This window comes from Meles meles, chromosome 10 (genome assembly GCF_922984935.1).
Source record: "Meles meles chromosome 10, mMelMel3.1 paternal haplotype, whole genome shotgun sequence".
NCBI classification, from domain to species: Eukaryota; Metazoa; Chordata; class Mammalia; order Carnivora; family Mustelidae; genus Meles; species Meles meles.
In genome coordinates, this window is record NC_060075.1 from 43,088,798 (window position 1) to 43,106,833 (window position 18,036).

The 18,036-nt window shown below is 35.2% G+C and overlaps 1 protein-coding gene across 1 annotated transcript in view; it reads left to right on the plus strand.

The window, feature by feature from the left end:
• DPY19L2 (dpy-19 like 2) overlaps window positions 1-18,036 on the plus strand; it is a 101,037-nt gene that overhangs the window by 8,606 nt on the left and 74,395 nt on the right. Inside the window, exons 4-6 of the mRNA XM_046020089.1 lie at window positions 5,656-5,793; window positions 12,691-12,811; window positions 15,812-15,905. Coding sequence (XP_045876045.1) covers window positions 5,656-5,793; window positions 12,691-12,811; window positions 15,812-15,905 — 353 coding nt within the window. The remainder of the gene's footprint in view (window positions 1-5,655; window positions 5,794-12,690; window positions 12,812-15,811; window positions 15,906-18,036) is intronic.

The window sequence follows — 18,036 nt, forward strand, 5'->3', positions numbered from 1 at the left end:
TGATCTATGTGTCTGTTCTTGTGCCAGTACCATGCTGTCTTGATGATGACAGCTTTGTAATAGAGCTTGACGTCCGGAATTGTGATGCCACCAACTTTGGCTTTGTTCTTCAATATTCCTTTGGCTATTCGAGGTCTTTTCTGGTTCCATATAAATTTTAGGATTATTTGTTCCATTTCTTTGAAAAAAATGGATGGTATTTTGATAGGGATTGCATTAAATGTGTAGATTGCTTTAGGTAGCATAGACATTTTCACATTATTTATTCTTCCAATCCAGGAGCATGGAACATTTTTCCATTTCTTTGTGTCTTCCTCAATTTCTTTCATGAGTATTTTATAATTTTCTGTGTATAGATTCTTAGTCTCTTTGGTTAGGTTTATTCCTAGGTATCTTATAGTTTTGGGTACAATTGTAAATGGGATTGACTCCTTAATTTCTCTTTCTTCTGTCTTGTTGTTGGTGTACAGAAATGCAACTGATTTCTGTGCATCGATTTTATATCCTGACACTTTACTGAATTCCTGTACAAGTTCTAGCAGTTTTGGAGTGGAGTCTTTTGGGTTTTCCACATATAGTATCATATCATCTGCGAAGAGTGATAGTTTTACTTCTTCTTTACCAATTTGGATGCCTTTAATTTCTTTTTGTTGTCTGATTGCTGAGGCTAGGACTTCTAATACTATGTTGAATAGCAGTGGTGATAATGGACATCCCTGCCGTGTTCCTGACCTTAGCGGAAAAGCTTTCAGTTTTTCTCCATTGAGAATGATATTTGTGGTGGGTTTTCATAGATGGCTTTGATAATATTGAGGTATGTGCCCTCTATCCCTACACTTTGAAGAGTTTTGATCAGGAAGGGATGCTGTACTTTGTCAAATGCTTTTTCAGCATCTATTGAGAGTATCATATGGTTCTTGTTCTTTCTTTTATTAATGTGTTGTATCACATTGATTGATTTGTGGATGTTGAACCAACCCTGCAGCCCTGGAATAAATCCCACTTGATCGTGGTGAATAATCCTTTTAATGTACTGTTGAATCCTATTGGCTAGTATTTTGGCAAGAATTTTTGCGTCTGTGTTCATCAAGGATATTGGTCTGTAGTTCTCTTTTTTGGTGGGATCCTTGTCTGGTTTTGGGATCAAGGTGATGCTGGCCTCATAAAATGAGTTTGGAAGTTTTCCTTCCATTTCTATTTTTTGGAACAGTTTCAGGAGAATAGGAATGAGTTCTTCTTTAAATGTTTGGTAGAATTCCCCTGGGAAGCCGTCTGGTCCTGGGCTTTTGTTTGTTTGGAGATTTTGGATGACTGTTTCAATCTCCTTACTGGTTATGGGCCTGTTCAGGTTTTCTATTTCTTCCTGGTTCAGTTGTGGTAGTTTATATGTCTCTAGGAATGCATCCATTTCTTCCAGATTGTCAAATTTGTTGGCGTAGAGTTGCTCATAGTATGTTCTTATAATTGTCTGTATTTCTTTGGTGTTGGTTGTGATCTCTCCTCTTTCATTCATGATTTTATTTATTTGGGTCCTTTCTCCTTTCTTTTTGATGAGTCTGGCCAGGGGTTTATCAATCTTATTGATTCTTTCAAAGAACCAGCTCCTAGTGTCATTGATTTTTTTCTATTGTTTTTTTGGTTTCTATTTCATTGATTTCTGCTCTGATCTTTATGATTTCTCTTCTCCTGCTGGGTTTAGGGTTTCTTTCTTGTTCTTTCTCCAGCTCCTTTACGTGTAGGGTTAGGTTGTGTACTTGAGACCTTTCTTGTTTCTTGAGAAAGGCTTGTACCGCTATATATTTTCCTCTCAGGACTGCCTTTGCTGTGTCCCACAGATTTTGAACTGTTGTGTTTTCATTATCATTTGTTTCCATGAATTTTTTCAATTCTTCTTTAATTTCCTGGTTGACCCATTCATTCTTTAGAAGGATGCTGTTTAGTCTCCATGTATTTGGGTTCTTTCCAGCTTTCCTCTTGTGATTGAGTTCTAGCTTCAGAGCATTGTGGTCTGAAAATATGCAGGGAATGATCCTAATCTTTTGATACCGGTTGAGGCCTGATTTGTGACCCAGGATGTGATCTATTCTGGAGAAGGTTCCATGTGCACTAGAGAAGAATGTGTATTCTGTTGCTTTGGGATGAAATGTTCTGAATATATCTGTGATGTCCATCTGGTCCAGTGTGTCATTTAAGGCCTTTATTTCCTTGTTGATCTTTTGCTTGGATGATCTGTCCATTTCAGTGAGGGGAGTGTTCAAGTCCCCTACTATTATTGTATTATTATTGATGTGTTTCTTTGATTTTCTTATTAATTGGTTGATATAGTTGGCTGCTCCCACGTTAGGGGCATAGATATTTAAAATTGTTAGATCTTCTTGTTGGACAGACCCTTTGAGTAGGATATAGTGTCCTTCCTCATCTCTTATTATAGTCTTTGGCTTAAAATCTAATTGATCTGATATAAGGATTGCCACCCCAGCTTTCTTCTAATGCCCATTAGCATGGTAAATTGTTTTCCACCCCCTCACTTTAAATCTGGAGGTGTCTTCGCGTCTAAAATGAGTTTCTTGTAGGCAACATACTGATGGGTTTTGTTTTTTTATCCATTCTGATACCCTGTGTCTTTTGATTGGGGCATTTAGCCCATTAACATTCAGGGTAACTATTGAGAGATATGAATTTAGTGCCATTATTAGCCTGTAAGGTGACTGTTACTGTATATTGTCTCTGTACCTTTCTGATCTACTACTTTTAGGCTCTCTCTTTGCTTAGAGGACCCCTTTCAATATTTCCTGTAGAGCTGGTTTGGTGTTTGCAAATTCTTTCAGTTTTTGTTTGTCCTGGAAGCTTTTGATCTCTCCTTCTATTTTCAATGATAGCCTAGCTGGATAGAGTATTCTTGGCTGCATGTTTTTCTCGTTTAGTGCTCTAAATATATCATGCCAGCTCTTCCTGGCCTGCCAGGTCTCTGTGGATACGTCTGCTGCCAATCTAATATTTTTACCATTGTATGTTACAGACTTCTTTTCTCGGGCTGCTTTCAGGATTTTCTCTTTGTCACTAAGACTTGTAAATTTTACTATTAGGTGACGGGGTGTGGACCTATTCTTGTTGACTTTGAGGGGGGTTCTCTGCATCTCCTGGATTTTGATGCTTGTTCCCTTTGCCATATTAGGGAAATTCTCTCCAATGATTCTCTCCAATAGACCTTCTTCTCCCCTCTCTGTTTCTTCTTCTTCTGGAATCCCAATTATTCTAATGTTGTTTCGTCTTATGGTGTCACTTAACTCTCGAATTCTCCCCTCATGGTCCAGTAGCTGTTTGTCCCTCTTTTGTTTGGCTTCTTTATTCTCTGTCATTTGGTCTTCTATATCACTAATTCTTTCTTCTGCCTCATTTATCCTAGTAGTGAGAGCCTCCATTTTTGATTGCACCTCATTAATAGCTTTTTTGATTTCAACTTGGTTAGATTTTAGTTCTTTAATTTCTCCAGAGAGGGCTTTAATATCTCCAGAGAGGGTTTCTCTAATATCTTCCATGCTTTTTTCGAGCCCGGCTAGAATGTTCAGAATCGTCATTCTGAACTCTTGATCTGACATATTACCAATGTCTGTGTTGATTAGGTCCCTAGCCTTCGGTACTGTCTCTTGCTCTTTTGTTTGTGGTGATTTTTTCCGCCTTGTCATTTTGTCCAGATAAGAGGATATGAAGGAGCAAATAAACTACTAAAAGGGTGGCAAAGACCCCAGAAAAATGCGCTGTAACCAAATCAGAAGAGACCCCTAATTGTGGGGGGAAGAAAGGGGATAAAAACCGGTTCTTTCAGAAAGTGGTTGATTTTCTGTTTCTAGAGTTGCTGTTCTTCTTCTCTTCACTCTCCCGTTGGATTTGTAGGTGTTTGCAATGTTTAGATAAGCTATCGAGCTGATCTCCTGCTACCTGATGTAGTCTCAGGCTGCTACTTCTCCGCCATCTTGACTCCTCCCTCTACCCTACTTTTTTAATGCAGACTCTTTTAAATATAAAAAAGATCAATTAGAATAGCTGGGGAAGAAGGAGAGCAAAGACAACATTTAAGAAGTGATGTAGGGATACCGAATGTTATCAGAAATTGCTTGTCCTCACCACCATTCATCTCCAGAACTTTTTTATTACCCCGAACAGAAACTATACCCATTAAACACTAACTCTCTCTCCAGCCCCTTGTAGCCTCTTTTCTGCTTTCTGTGTCTGCAGATTTGTCTAATGGAGGTACCTTAACCATGGCTTTTTAGATCTTACCCTAATATCCTCCCACTTAATCCTTTGAAAAAATGAATACATGAGCATTTGCATGGTATTTAGATTTTTAGTGTTTTGTAGTATTATTTCCCAAAAGAGGATATAAGATATTCTGAAATAAATTGTGTAGTTGTGGCAGAGTCTGGGCGTTGGTGACAGATAATTGGATTCAGATAGCAGGTCTCTTCTTCCTTCTGTGATGGCTAGGCAGTTAACCTCTGATCCTCAGTAATCTCATCTGTTGTCTAGAAATAATGCCAGCTTTACAGGATTTTATTGACTATGAAAGGAGATAATGAATGAAGGACATTAACGCAGTACTTGGCACAAAAACAATAGATGTTATTAATAAAAACGTATCTGTGTATTTCTTATTTCTCTAAATAATGGCTTATGCATATTAAATATCCTTTCGTTGTAGTATTGTCTTGTCCTTCTAAGCCAAAAGGAACAATCCTTATGTGAACTCATATTTTACCAATCAAAAATCTGAGGAGTGCTCTTCAGACATCAGCTAAAACAGAGCTTCAATTTAGTAGCCTGGCATTGCTTCATCTGTTAATAACGAAGTAGTTGTATAGGCATGCATGAGTGTAGAATTAAAGATTATTTTAATGTTTTGGGGAGCGTGTATTACAAACAGTGTGGCCTTTATTTGCTTTTTGATTTTAGGAAGAAAAGCAGGAAATTAATGAAGAAAGTAATATGAAACAACATGCTTTTGTTAATCTCTGAGTTTTAACTGAACAGTGCTTTGGCTGGCCTAATAAAGTCATTATTTCCTGTGCTGGAATAATAACACTAAATTAATCCCTTTCTCAGGACTGCATTGTTTCTTGAACAACAGTAGTCAATTGACATTTATTTTGACATAACATTTGACTTGTGCAGAGCTGTTAGATGGAGCTAGGAAGTAAGTAAGTTGCAAACATTAAGTTCTGTCTCATTTTTGCTTATGATCATTGCATGTTATTTCTTAAGAGGTAGGAAAAAAGTAACTATCCATATGCAGAGTTGCACAAGGACATGAAGGCATCTCCGTTTATGCCAGAATTCATCAGATCTCAACCTCTAGACATCTCGTAATGTGGTAAAATCCAGTGTGCTGGATTTAAAAATATATTGTAGTCATGTTTTAAGCCATGGTCAGAAAAACTCCTTAAAACATGTAACTGCTTCCACTGTTTCTCAAACATGCAGAAAATATGAAAGAATAGCACAGTGGTAACCTGAAAAGGCATGCCTTTTTTTGAGCCCAACAATGCAGTAGCAAGGAGAAATAGGAAGTCTTATTATTGATTTTTCCTTTTATTCAGAAGAAATTGTTCAAAATTTTTCATATTTAATTATATCAACAATTTGTGCATTTTTAAGGGACTTTATTATTCCTACTTCAAGACCATTATTGAAGCACCTTCATTTTTGGAAGGACTGTGGATGATAATGAATGACAGGCTTACTGAATATCCCCTTATAATTAATACAGTGAAACGCTTCCATCTTTATCCAGAGGTGAGTACTATTTGGGGAGAAATATTTGTAGAATGATCCTTTTTTATCGTAAAAATGGTAAATACAGTGACGTTATAAAAAGGAGGGAACTTTTAAGACTTATTGATTGTATGTGTCCTTATAGTTGGGCAGAGTGTCAAAAATTCCTTTTAAATTTTAAAGATGCCAGAAACTGCTTACATAAAGTCAAAGGAAGGAATTTAAGAAAAGTTGCTCATTTTTCAGTTTGTTCAGTTTTTTACTTGTTAAGATGGAGTTGCAACTAATAAGCTTCTTAGATGCTGGACTTGAAAACTTTGTATTTCATTAATAATCAATTTAGTATATATTTTTATTTCCCTTGAGATTTTCTATTTGATTCATGGATTTAAAAAAAAAATTTTTTTTTTTTTTTTAATTTTAAGTAATCTCTACACTCAGTGCAGGGCTTGAACTCACAACCACAAGATCAAGAGTCCCATGCTCTATCAACTGAACCAGCTAGGTGCCCCTTGCTTCATGGATTTTTAAAAGTGGGTTTTTTTAGTTTCCAAGTATTGGGAGATTTCCTGTTTATTTTTGTGTTACTAATTTGTGGCTTAAATTCATTGTGTTTAGGGTGCCTGGGTGGCTCTGTTGGTTAAGGGACTGCCTTCGGCTCAGGTCATAATCCCGGAGTCCTGGGATTGAGTCCCTCATTGGGCTCCCTGCTCAGCAAGGAGTCTGTTTCTCCCTCTACATTCTCCCTTCTCATGCTCTCTCTCACTGTCTCTCTCGCAAATAAATAAATAAAACCTTAAAAAAAATTTATTGTGTTTAGAAAATATACTTTGTATCATTTTGATTCTTTTAAATTTATTGAGGTTTGTTTTATTGCCCAGAATATGGTTCATCTTGACATATTCTGTGAGCACTTGAAAAAGCTCCATTTTATGTTGTTATTGGGTAAAGTATTTTATAAATGTTGACTACATCCTGTGCAACGATAGTGGTTGGTGGTATTTTCTCAGTCCTTTTGATTTTCTGTCTAGATAATCCATCCATTGTTGGGAGAGGGATACTAAAGTCTCCAACTGTAGTTCTGGATTCATCTATTTCTCCTTTTAGGTCTGTCAGTTATTCTTCATATATTTTATAACAGTGTGTTTAGTACACATGCATTTAGTATTGCTACATCCTCTTGTTGGATTTTTATCAATATATAATAAGCCTACCCCCTTTGTTTATAATTTTGTTTGCCTTGAAGTCTAATTTTTTCTGATAGTAACAAACTTTTTTCATTTGATTAATATGTACATGATATTTTTTTTCATTCTTCTGTTTTCAGCCTGCCTTTATCATTATATTTGAAGTCTGTTTCTTATAGTTGAGTCATGTTTTTTAATCTGTCTATATTACATTTTTATTTGTTATGTTTTATGACTTACACATAATATAATAATCTGTTTCAGTTTCAGTCTTTTATTTTTTCTGTTTGTCTTTCATTTTTCATTTTCTCTTCTTTTCTCTGCCTTCCTGTGGGTTATTTGAAGATGTTTAAATTCTATTTTGATTTATCTGTTCTTTTTGATTGTATCTCTTTATGTAGCATTTTTAGTGGTTGTTGTAACTATGTATTAGATATATTACCTATATATAACTTTACATAACTACTACAGTCTACTGCTGTTATCATTTTACTAGTTCAAATAAGGTAGAGAAACCTTACCTGTCTTTAAATCTCCTTACCCTCATCACTTCTCGGCCTTTTAGCTAAAATCAAGTGTACATCTCTTTACCCTTCTCCTTTTATAATATAATCATCTTAAATATTTTCTCTACATCCATTTAATACCACATCAAACAGTACTATGATATTTTTTAGTCTTCAAACTTATTTTTAAAAAACTCAAGAAGTCGGGACGCCTGGTGGCTCAGTGGGTTAAGCCTTGGCCTTCGGCTCAGGTCATGGTCTCAGAGTCCTGGGACTGAGCCCCACATTGGGCTCTCTGCTCAATAGAGAGCCTGCTTCCCCCTCTCTTTCTGCCTGCCTCTATGTCTACTTGTGATCTCTCTCTCTGTCAAATAAATAAATAAAATCTTTGGGAAAAAAAAAACCTCAAGTTTATCTTATCCATTTTTAAAATTTCTTCCTTATATTCTAAGATGCCGTCTTTTATAATTTCATTTCTGTTTAGAGAATTTTCTTTAGCCATTCTTCTAGGCTAAGTCTGCTAGAAACATACTTTACTAGTTTTGTTTCATCTTTTTTGTCAAACTCCCTTTAATTCTTGAAGGTTATTTATTTATTTGCAAAATATAGGATTCTAGGGTGACAGTTTTTTTCTTTCAGCATCAGATAAATATGCTAATTCACTCTGGTCTTTCACAGCTTCTGATGTGAAATCTATTGTCAGTTGAATTGTTTTTCTCCTTTAGGTAAGATTTTTTTTTCTTCCTTGTTGCTATTTTATATATCTACCTACTGATTTATTTATTTTTTAGTTTTCACAAGTGTTCATGAATGTGATGTTTAAACGTTTTCAAAAATGTGATTTGTCTTGGTGTGGATTTCTTTGTTTTTAATCCTATTTTTGTTTTGCTCAGCTTTGGTTTCTTCTTTTCTCTTTCCAAGACTTTAGTGAGAAAAAATGTTAGATCTTTTCTTATAGTCCCAGAGGTTCCTAGGGAACTTTATTTATTTATTTATCAAATCTGTTTTTTCTTTGTTTCCCAGATTGGACAAATTCTATTGCTTTGTCTGCGCGTTCATGGATTATTTTCCTCTATCTCTTCATTCATCAATTAAGCCTATCCATTGAGTTTTAGTTTTGGTTATTGTATTTTTCAGTTCTGAAAGATTTGTTTCTTTCATATCTTCTATTTATTTCCTGAGATTTTTTGAGTTTTTCTTTCCAGCACATTCATAATGTCTAATTGGAGCAATTATTCTAATTTTTTGTCATCTCGTTGTTGGAATCTCTTTTTTTTTTTTCATTCAGTTTGAAATCTTTATAGTTCTTGATATAATGAGTGAGTTTCATCATATTGGACATCAATGTCCATCAGCTGATAGACATTTGAACATTATTTTATGAAACTGGTTTTATTTAAACCTTAGTTTTACTTAGTTTTCTTTGGCATCACTCCAGCAAAGAAATGAGGATGTCTGCCATCTAGTTATTGCCAGATGTTTATCAAAATCCAGGTTTCTCTCCCAGCCTCTGCTGACCAACTCTGATCTCTACAGACACCACTGTGTGGATAGCCTGATTACCCCAGAGTGGTAATGAAAGCCCTGACTCCTCACTAGGCCTCCTCTGACATTACCACACTGGGAAGGGGCAAGAATGGCTTATTGCTGGTTGGGGTAGAAGTCCAAGCTTCTCACGTAGTCTATACTGACTCCCTGGGGATAGAGAGCTTCCTACTTGGCTTTCTGTTGCAGCATCTTAGTGGGTGAGTTAAGATGACTTGTTAAAAGCTTAGAGAAGGTTGAAATATAGGTTCCCAATTTAACCTTTTTTGGTGGGGGTGGGACCTTATAGGTTTTTGTTGTTTTCTGTGGTATTTGGGTGAAGAGAGAGATTATTGTTTATAACATTTTTAGGTATTCCCAGACTGCCACTTTCCTAGTCTTTTAGCTAGAGAGAACAGGCTTTTGTCAGTCTTTTTTTGTATCTGGTTGGTTTGGTATTTCTGGTTGTCAGGCTCTTTAACTCCAAATCTCAGAAAATAAAAATAAAGTCCAGAAAATGCATCACCATGTTGTTCTTTGGGTCCTAAGATCCCTAGGTAGTTTGCCTTCTCTCTACCTTTCAGGGTCTTCTTATGTTTGATTTATATAATTTCCAGGAGAAACAACAGAAAGTATGTCTACTCCATCTCCCCCAAAGCAGAAATTCATATTATTTAACTATTAATATATTGTTTTTTTCATTTTTGTTCTGTTGAAGTTATTTTCTAATTTCCCATGTGATTTTTCTCTTTGATTTATTGGATATTATGTTGCTTAATTTGCAAGTAGTTGGGGGTTTCCCAGATTTCTTTATTTAAATTTCTTTTATTTCTGTTTTTTAGAAAGGGAAAAAAGACAGGGGAGGGGTAGAGGGAGAGGGAGAGAGACAATCTTAAGCAGGCTCCATGCCCAGTGTGGAACATGACATGGGACTCAATCTCATGACCCTGAGATACTGACCTGAGCTGAAATCAAGAGTCAGATGCTTAAAGGACTGAGCCACTCAGGTGTCTTCCCCTTTTTTTATTCTGTAAGTATTTTTCAAGGTAATTTTCAGTGGTAACAACTGTGTGGTATACACCTAAGATCTAAGATGAAGGAAGCTGTTTTGTGCACCAGCTTTCTTTATATTCTAGCTTACACTTCAGAGAAACTCTTAAGGAATCTCCACACTGTTCTCCAAAGTGGATGCACCAACTTGCATTCCCACCAACAGTGTAAGAGGGTTCCTCTTTCTCCACATCCTCTCCAGCACATGGTTGTTTCCTGTCTTGCTAATTTTGACCATTCTAACTGGTGTAAGGTGGTATCTCAATGTGGTTTTAATTTGAATCTCCCTGATGGCTAGTGATGATGAACACTTTTTCATGTGTCTGATAGCCATTTGTATGACCCTGCAATTGCACTACTGGGTATTTACCCCAAAGATACAGATGTAGTGAAAAGAAGGGCCATCTGTACCCCAATGTTTATAGCAGTAATGGCCATAGTCGCCAAACTGTGGAAAGAACCAACATGCCCTTCAGCGGATGAATGGATAAGGAAGATGTGGTCCATATACACTATGGAGTATTGTGCCTCCATCAGAAAGGATGAATACCCAACTTTTGTAGCAACATGGACGGGACTGGAAGAGATTATGCTGAGTGAAATAAGTCAAGCAGAGAGAGTCAAGTATCATATGGTTTCACTTATTTGTGGAGCATAACAAATAACATGGAGGACATAAGGAGATGGAGAGGAGAAGGGAGTTGAGGGAAATTGGAAGGGGAGCTGAACCATGAGAGACTATGGACTCTGAAAAATAATCTGAGGGTTTTTCAGGGGCAGGGGGCAGGAGGTTGAGGAGCCAGGTGGTGGGTATTATGGAGGGCATGTATTGCATGGAGCACTGGGTGTGGTGCATAAGCAATGAATTCTGTTACACTGAAAAGAAATTTAAAAAAAAAAAAAGACACTCTTCTGTTCTTATTTCCTGTGATGACTATCTGTAGGACCCTGGTGTAAGTGCAAAAATTAAAAGACAACTGATTTATCGAATCTTCAATTTTAGTTAATGTTGACTTATTCTGTGTAAGTAAGATGAGGATTTAGCTTATCACACTAGTTTTAGGGCTATTTTTAGAACTTTATCTAGTAAAATGCTTGTTTCTTGTCCCATTAATTTCTAACAGTATATTCTCCAAGATATTAGCTAATTTTTTTTTTTTTTACTTATTCAAAGATGCTGAATAATTAGCAGTTTTCAATCTCCTTGATGTTATGGAAAAGTAATCATGATAACATAAATAGATAGTATCATAAAGGATGAGGCAAGAAGGAATCATTCAGTCTTATTTCACATTGCATAGATACAGTATGGACAAGATCTAGTTATGCTTGCAACCTGGTATGGTACTTCAGTGTTGAAATGAATGTCCATATTTTTTGTGTTCATAAGGAGATTCATTTTTCCCAAAGATAAAGAGTTAAATTTGGAATAATATATTTGGAAAAGGCAAAGCATTTAAGGCTTAACTATATGCCGGCATGTAAACTCTAATCCCCCAGCACTCCTGCAAGATGGTTATTGTTAACATCATTTTAGAAATGAGGTGGCCAAGGTTCAGAGGTTGAAGGATTTCCTTGAGGATATCAAAGAGGATAACAGAATCAGAATTTGAGTTCAATTCTGACTTTAAAGCAGTGCTTTCTTATTATATCACACTAGCTTCCAGAAAGGAATATAATTCTAAATTTAGAACATACATTTAATATGGTAAGTTTTTATACATGGACGATAAATACAAAAGAATACATATTATAATTTTTTGTATAAGGTCAAGTTTATAAAAGTGATAAAATAATAAATTTATACTTTTTGTTCATGGATAGATGTTTATGATGTTTGGTGTTGTGTATTACATTAACATCTTACATAATATTATTGAAAACTAGATCTAGCTATGTGTTTTTTATATACCATGGGGAAGAATGGAGGGATGACGACCAATATATTAAAAATAGTTAGTGCTGGGTGGTTTTCACTTTCACTTTGAACTCTATTTTTATTTTATTTTTTATTCTTTTCCCAATGATCTTGCATTATTTTTCCCAAATCTATAAATTTCCCCCAAATCTCCTAGGCATGAGCATTTTGTTTGTAGTTTTCTATGGTTGTTCTTTTCCCTTTTCTTTAAACTTCACAAAGTGGTTTGCAGTATGGGAAGAGTTGGTTAATTAAACCTGTTTGGTCAAAGTTTTAATGGGCACAGGAGCTATTATTCCATATGCAGTTGGTTTTATATTTTTTAGTCTGTGAAGCAAATAAATTCAATAAATGTTATGAAATATTCCTGTAAATCATTGTATTTTCCTGTTAATCACCATCATATTTTAATTATATGCTATTTACCTATTTTATAGCTACTGTTATTTATGTTATAGAATTGAGGACAAGAATATATTGCAGACATGGTGATCATAACAAATTTTTGTAGATGTGCACTAATTCACTAATTAGTAATATACAACTTTAGTTGTGTGTGTATATGTATATATATATATACATATAATTTTTAAATGATGATCTTCCAAGTGAAATGATTTAAATAAACTTGTCAAAATAATGTCAAAGGAAACCATTATAAAATAGTATTTTGGAAAAATTATTATGAAGATAGGATCTTTTCCATCCTCTCTCTTTGTTTTTGTCTTTGTAGGTGATTATAGCCTTCTGGTATCGCATATTTGTGGGAATAATGAATTTATTTGGGCTAGAAGCTAAGACCTGCTGGAATGTCACCAGAGTAGAACCTTTAAATGAAGTTCAAAGCTGTGAAGGCATGTTTCTTTCTAAAATGTTGCTTTTTTGTCATTAATTATATATATGTACATATATGATATTTATTAAGTTGTTACAAAGTGATAGGTTAGTATTTGCTGTTGGGATCAGGTTAACCCAGGTAGACATGGACCTCACCCTCATAGAGTTTACACATAAGAAGAGGATTGGTAGTTATATTTGTGATGGATATTACAAGTAAGAAAATGAGGTTGTTAAGGCTAGCAGTAAGGGAGAAGTGTCTAAAGAATAGGAGTAAGAATATTCAGAAGTCTCAAGATGAGAGAAAACTGAAAAAAGGCTAGACTTCTGGGTGCAGAGAGAAAGAGGGAAAAATGTTGTGAAACGATGCTGGGCATGTAAGTGAGGGTCAGAAAAGCAAAGGCCACTTGCTGGCTAAGGATTTTCTCATTCATTGAGGAATTTTCACAAGTTAGTATTTTAAAAACATTATTTTGCTAGTTATATGGAAAAGATATTAGTAAAAGACAAAAGTGGGTTCAGTGGTAACAGAGGGGAGACTGTTAGGCTCTCAGCAGCTAAATGCAGGACAAAAAACTGGGAAATGCAGATATTTGGGAGATTTTAGAAGCAGAATTGACAAGATTTGGTAATTGATTGTTGAGAGAGGGGAAGGAGGGTGAAGTCATGTAACACTGGTTTCTGGCTTAAGTAATTGAGTTTCTTCAAATAGTAAAGACATTTAAAAAGTAACAGGTTTGAATTGCTACAGTAGTTTGAAGTACCTGGGAGACCTCAAAGTGGAGATGTCAAGAGAACACCTGCCTGGACACATAGAGAAAGAAGAAAGTTCTGGTCTGACTCTAAACCTGGAGTCATCTGTGTACAGATGATCATTGGAGCCTTGGAAGTATAAGAATTTCCTTAAGGTTTCTCATATGAGACCTGGCAATTTTTGGACATAGTCTTTTGGGTTTTCTACATAAAGTATGTTATCTGTGAAGAGAGAGAGTTTTACTTCTTCTTTGCCAATTTGGATGCCCTTTATTTCTTCTGTTGTCTGATTGCTGAGTCTAGCACTTCTAGTACTATATTGAACAGCAGTGGTGAGAGTAGACATCCCTATCGTATTCCTGACCTTCGGGAAAAGCTCTCAGTTTTTCCCCATTGAGAATGATATTCTCTGTGGAAAGCATTTCATATATGGCTTTTATGATATTAAGGTATGTTTCCTCTATCCCTACTTGTGGAGAGTGGCTAAAACTAACAAGTCAGGAAACAAATTTTGGCAAGGATATGGAGAAAGGGGAACCTTGTTACGCTGCTAGTAAGAATGCAAGCTGGTGCAGCCACTCTGAAAGACAGTATGGGTATTCCTCAAGAAGTTGAAAATAGAGCTACCCTATGACCCAGCAATTGCACTACTAGGTATTTACCAAAAAAACACAAATGTTGTGATCCAAAGGGGCACCTGCACCCCAATGTTTATAACAGTAATGTCCACAATAGCCAAACTATGGAAAGACCCCAGATGTCCACTGACAGATGAATGGATAAAGAAGATATAGTATATATATATAATGAAATATTACTCAGCTATCAAAAAGGATGACATCTTACCATTTCCATCAATATGAGTTGAACTGGAGGGTATTATGATGAGCAAAATAAGTCAATCAGAGAAAGACTATTATCATATGGTTTCACTCATTTGTAGAATTTTAGAAACAAAACAGTATCAGAAGGGGAAGAGAGAGAAAAATAAGAGAGGGAGACAAACCCTCTTAAGAGACTCTTGACTATAGGAAACTAACTGAGGGTTGCTGGAGGGGAGGTGGAAGAGATGGGTTACCTGGGTAATGGACATTAATGAGAGCACATGATGTATTAAGCATTGGGTGTTATATGCAACTGATAAATTACTGAACTCTACAACTGAAATAATGATACACTGTGTGTTAACTGATTGAATTTAAATAAAATAAGTAAAAATATTTTTAAAGATTTTTAAAAAGATTTTATTTATTTATTTGACAGAAATCACAAGTAGGCAGAGAGGCAGGCAGAGAGAGAGGGGAAGCAGACTCCCCGCAAAGCAGAGAGCCCAATGTGGGGCTCAATCTCAGCAGCCCGGGATCATGACTCGAGCTGAAGGCAAAGGCTTTAACCCACTGAGCCACCCAGGCGTCCCTTTAAAGAATTTTTTAGGGAGAATATGCAGACTGAGAAAAGAAGAGTGCCTATGACAGAACTTAAGGTGATCCAGCCCAGAATAGGGGTGGTGTGTCATGAAGTTATTACAATAGACTGGAAAGGAATGGTCAGCGAAGTAGAAGGAATCACAAAAGCCAGCCTTCAGATCTTGGCTCCATCAGTTACACCTGAATAATTTTTGGCAAGCTATTTAAGTTTTCTATGTTCTGTTATCTCAGTCAGTAATAAGAGTATTTTCTTACTAACTAATCTCATAGATCTGTTCTAAGAATTCGGTGTGATGATTGGACAGCACCTTACACACACACACACGCACACACACACACACAGGTTTATACATGGGATATAAGGCCTTATTTAATATATAAAGGATATATATGGTATATAAAGGCCTTAATTAAGAATTAAGGTTTGTCCATACATAGTAATGGATCAGATAACTAGGTCATCTCGTGTAGACTAAACATGTTCCTTGACTTCAGGGGCCATATCTTATTCATCCTAAAACCTAGCAAAGGATAAAAATGATGCAGTGGGTTTTCTCCTGTAATGCATGCAGTGACTCCACAGAGAGTTCTAGACACTGAACAATAGCATCACCTAAACAAAGTGAAGCACCAACTAATCATTACAGTATAATAATACCTTAGGTAAGGGGAAAGTACTAATGTAACTATTTAAATAGAGTACTGCTCAACACTCTGAACAGCAAATGTTTTCAGCAAGTTCATGAACCCTTGATTACAAAGCACTGAGATAATTATGCCCGATTGCTTTATAGTCTTTTATTCATTAAATACTGAATAATCTGTGTCTTTTTAAAGGATTGGGAGACCCTGCTTGCTTTTATGTTGCTGTGATTTTTATTTTAAATGGAATAATGATGGGATTGTTCTTCTTATATGGTGCATACCTGAGGTAAGATTACTGTATTAAGAGATATTTCAGTGGGCTTATAAGGACTGGCTGACATTTTCTGATTAAATGATGAGGATAATTATGAGATTAATTGATTAATAGGAAATTTTATAAATTTATTTTTTCAGAAACTTAGCTAATGTCATGCAATCAGAAACTAGAGCTGTCACTAAAATATCTTAAAGGCCTCTCTCTTACCCTTGTGGGGATTTTTAAAAAACTAATTAAGATTCCTTAACAAAGTTTTTAATGAGAATATTTCTAGACAATATGTAAAATTATTATAATGTTAGGGGAATCTTTGGTTGGCATTAGTGGCAGGTTATTTCTAATTTTAATGTCTGTACATGTGAAATTAAGAAAGCAGTAAAGGAAAATATGTATCACTGTAGCAGACACTTAGGTTTGATAGCCTGTCTTTGTTGTTAATAGTACCACAATTTGGTTTGGGGTAGTAATGTGTCCAGTCTCAGATGATAGGCTGAAGTTAATTATGACAATCATATATTTTGCTTCCCACTCTCCATTGCTTCTTAAGATAGGCATATGAGCTAGTTTTTCCAGTGAAAAATATGGTGAAATCAGTCTTGTTCACACCTAGGAAAGCATTTGTCTGTCTCACAAAAGCATAGATTTCCATTGCCCCTTCTCTGTCTCCTGCTTTTAAACTTAAGTGTGCTATACCTGGAGCTGCTGCAGTCATCTTGTGACCATGAGGGAAAGGCCCTAAACATAGCATAAGTCTCCCAAATGTCCTTGTGCTGCTGAACCAGTGCCAACAGACACTTACCTTTCATTTTCTTGTTGAATGATATAATAAACATCCACGTTATTTAAGCCACTTTTGTTAGTTTTTTTTTCTTACAGCAGAATATATTCCTAATTGATCATCATCTTTCTTTATAATGTTATTCTTGAACTGCATAATACTTAAAGTTAAAAATCTAGATCTAATCTTTCAGTAAGTATTGAGTTTTCATACTGGGTTTTTGTAGGGTTTATGTCTATGTAGAGATTAATGTATATATACACTTCTTGTTTTAGGAAGTTTTCAGCATAAAATGCTAGCATAGTACCAATAAAAAATTGTGACATTGCAACATTGTACCAGGTATCCTATTCAGCACAGTAAGTCAAGAAAAAGTAGTAGTAAGTGTAAAGACTGGAAAACTTGAAAAAAAGAAACAAGTGTCTGTCCTTACAAGCAGATCACATGATTTTATGTAGAAAATTCAAAAGAAACTATGGGTAAAGTATTAAAATAATAAGCATTTATAATTTTACTGAATACAAAAATTAATATGCAGACATTATAAATCTCTACTTTGTTTTTTAAGTGAAATTTTAAAAGGATGTCACTTAGAAAAGTATTGAAAGCATGAAGTTTTTGATAAATATCTGACAAGAAATATGTATGACCTCTTTTTCCTCTTTGGGAAAATTGTAGAACTTTATTGAGAGACTTTTGGGAAGATCTAAATAAATGGAGATATAACTAACTATAAATAAATCATGGATTAGGAGACAATATTTAAAAGTTGAGAGTTATTTGAATTAACTTGTAGATTCAATACATTGCCAATTTTGTTTGCCTTGGTAAATACCAATTTTAAAATTGTTCAGAAATGCAAAGGGCTTAAAATCATGGAGACATTCTGAGCAAGATAGGAGGACTAGCTTTAGTAATCATTTCTGTATTGTAAAACTGGGTAAATAAGGCAATGTGATTGTGGCATCAGGATTAGACAAGTAGATCAGTGGAGTAAAGCAGATCTCAGAAACACTTGTCCCATTTAAAAACACTTGGTGTATGATAGAGTGGCTATTGCACATCAGTAGGTAAAGACCATCTTCTCAATAAATGCTGCTAGAATAATTGGAAGATCATAAGGAACAAAGAGAAGTTAGAACTATATGAAAATTAAATTCTAGTTAGATTAAAAAATACAAAAGACAAAATTATAAAATGCTTAGAATGTTATATGGAAGAATACCAGCAACTTGAGGTAAGAAAAGATTCTTTTGAACTTAAGAAAACTTAAGAAAAGTTTTGCCATGAAGAAAAAAACATAAATTTGGTAGGAAACATTTAAGTTCCTCAAGATACTATACAATGAAAAGATGGGCCACA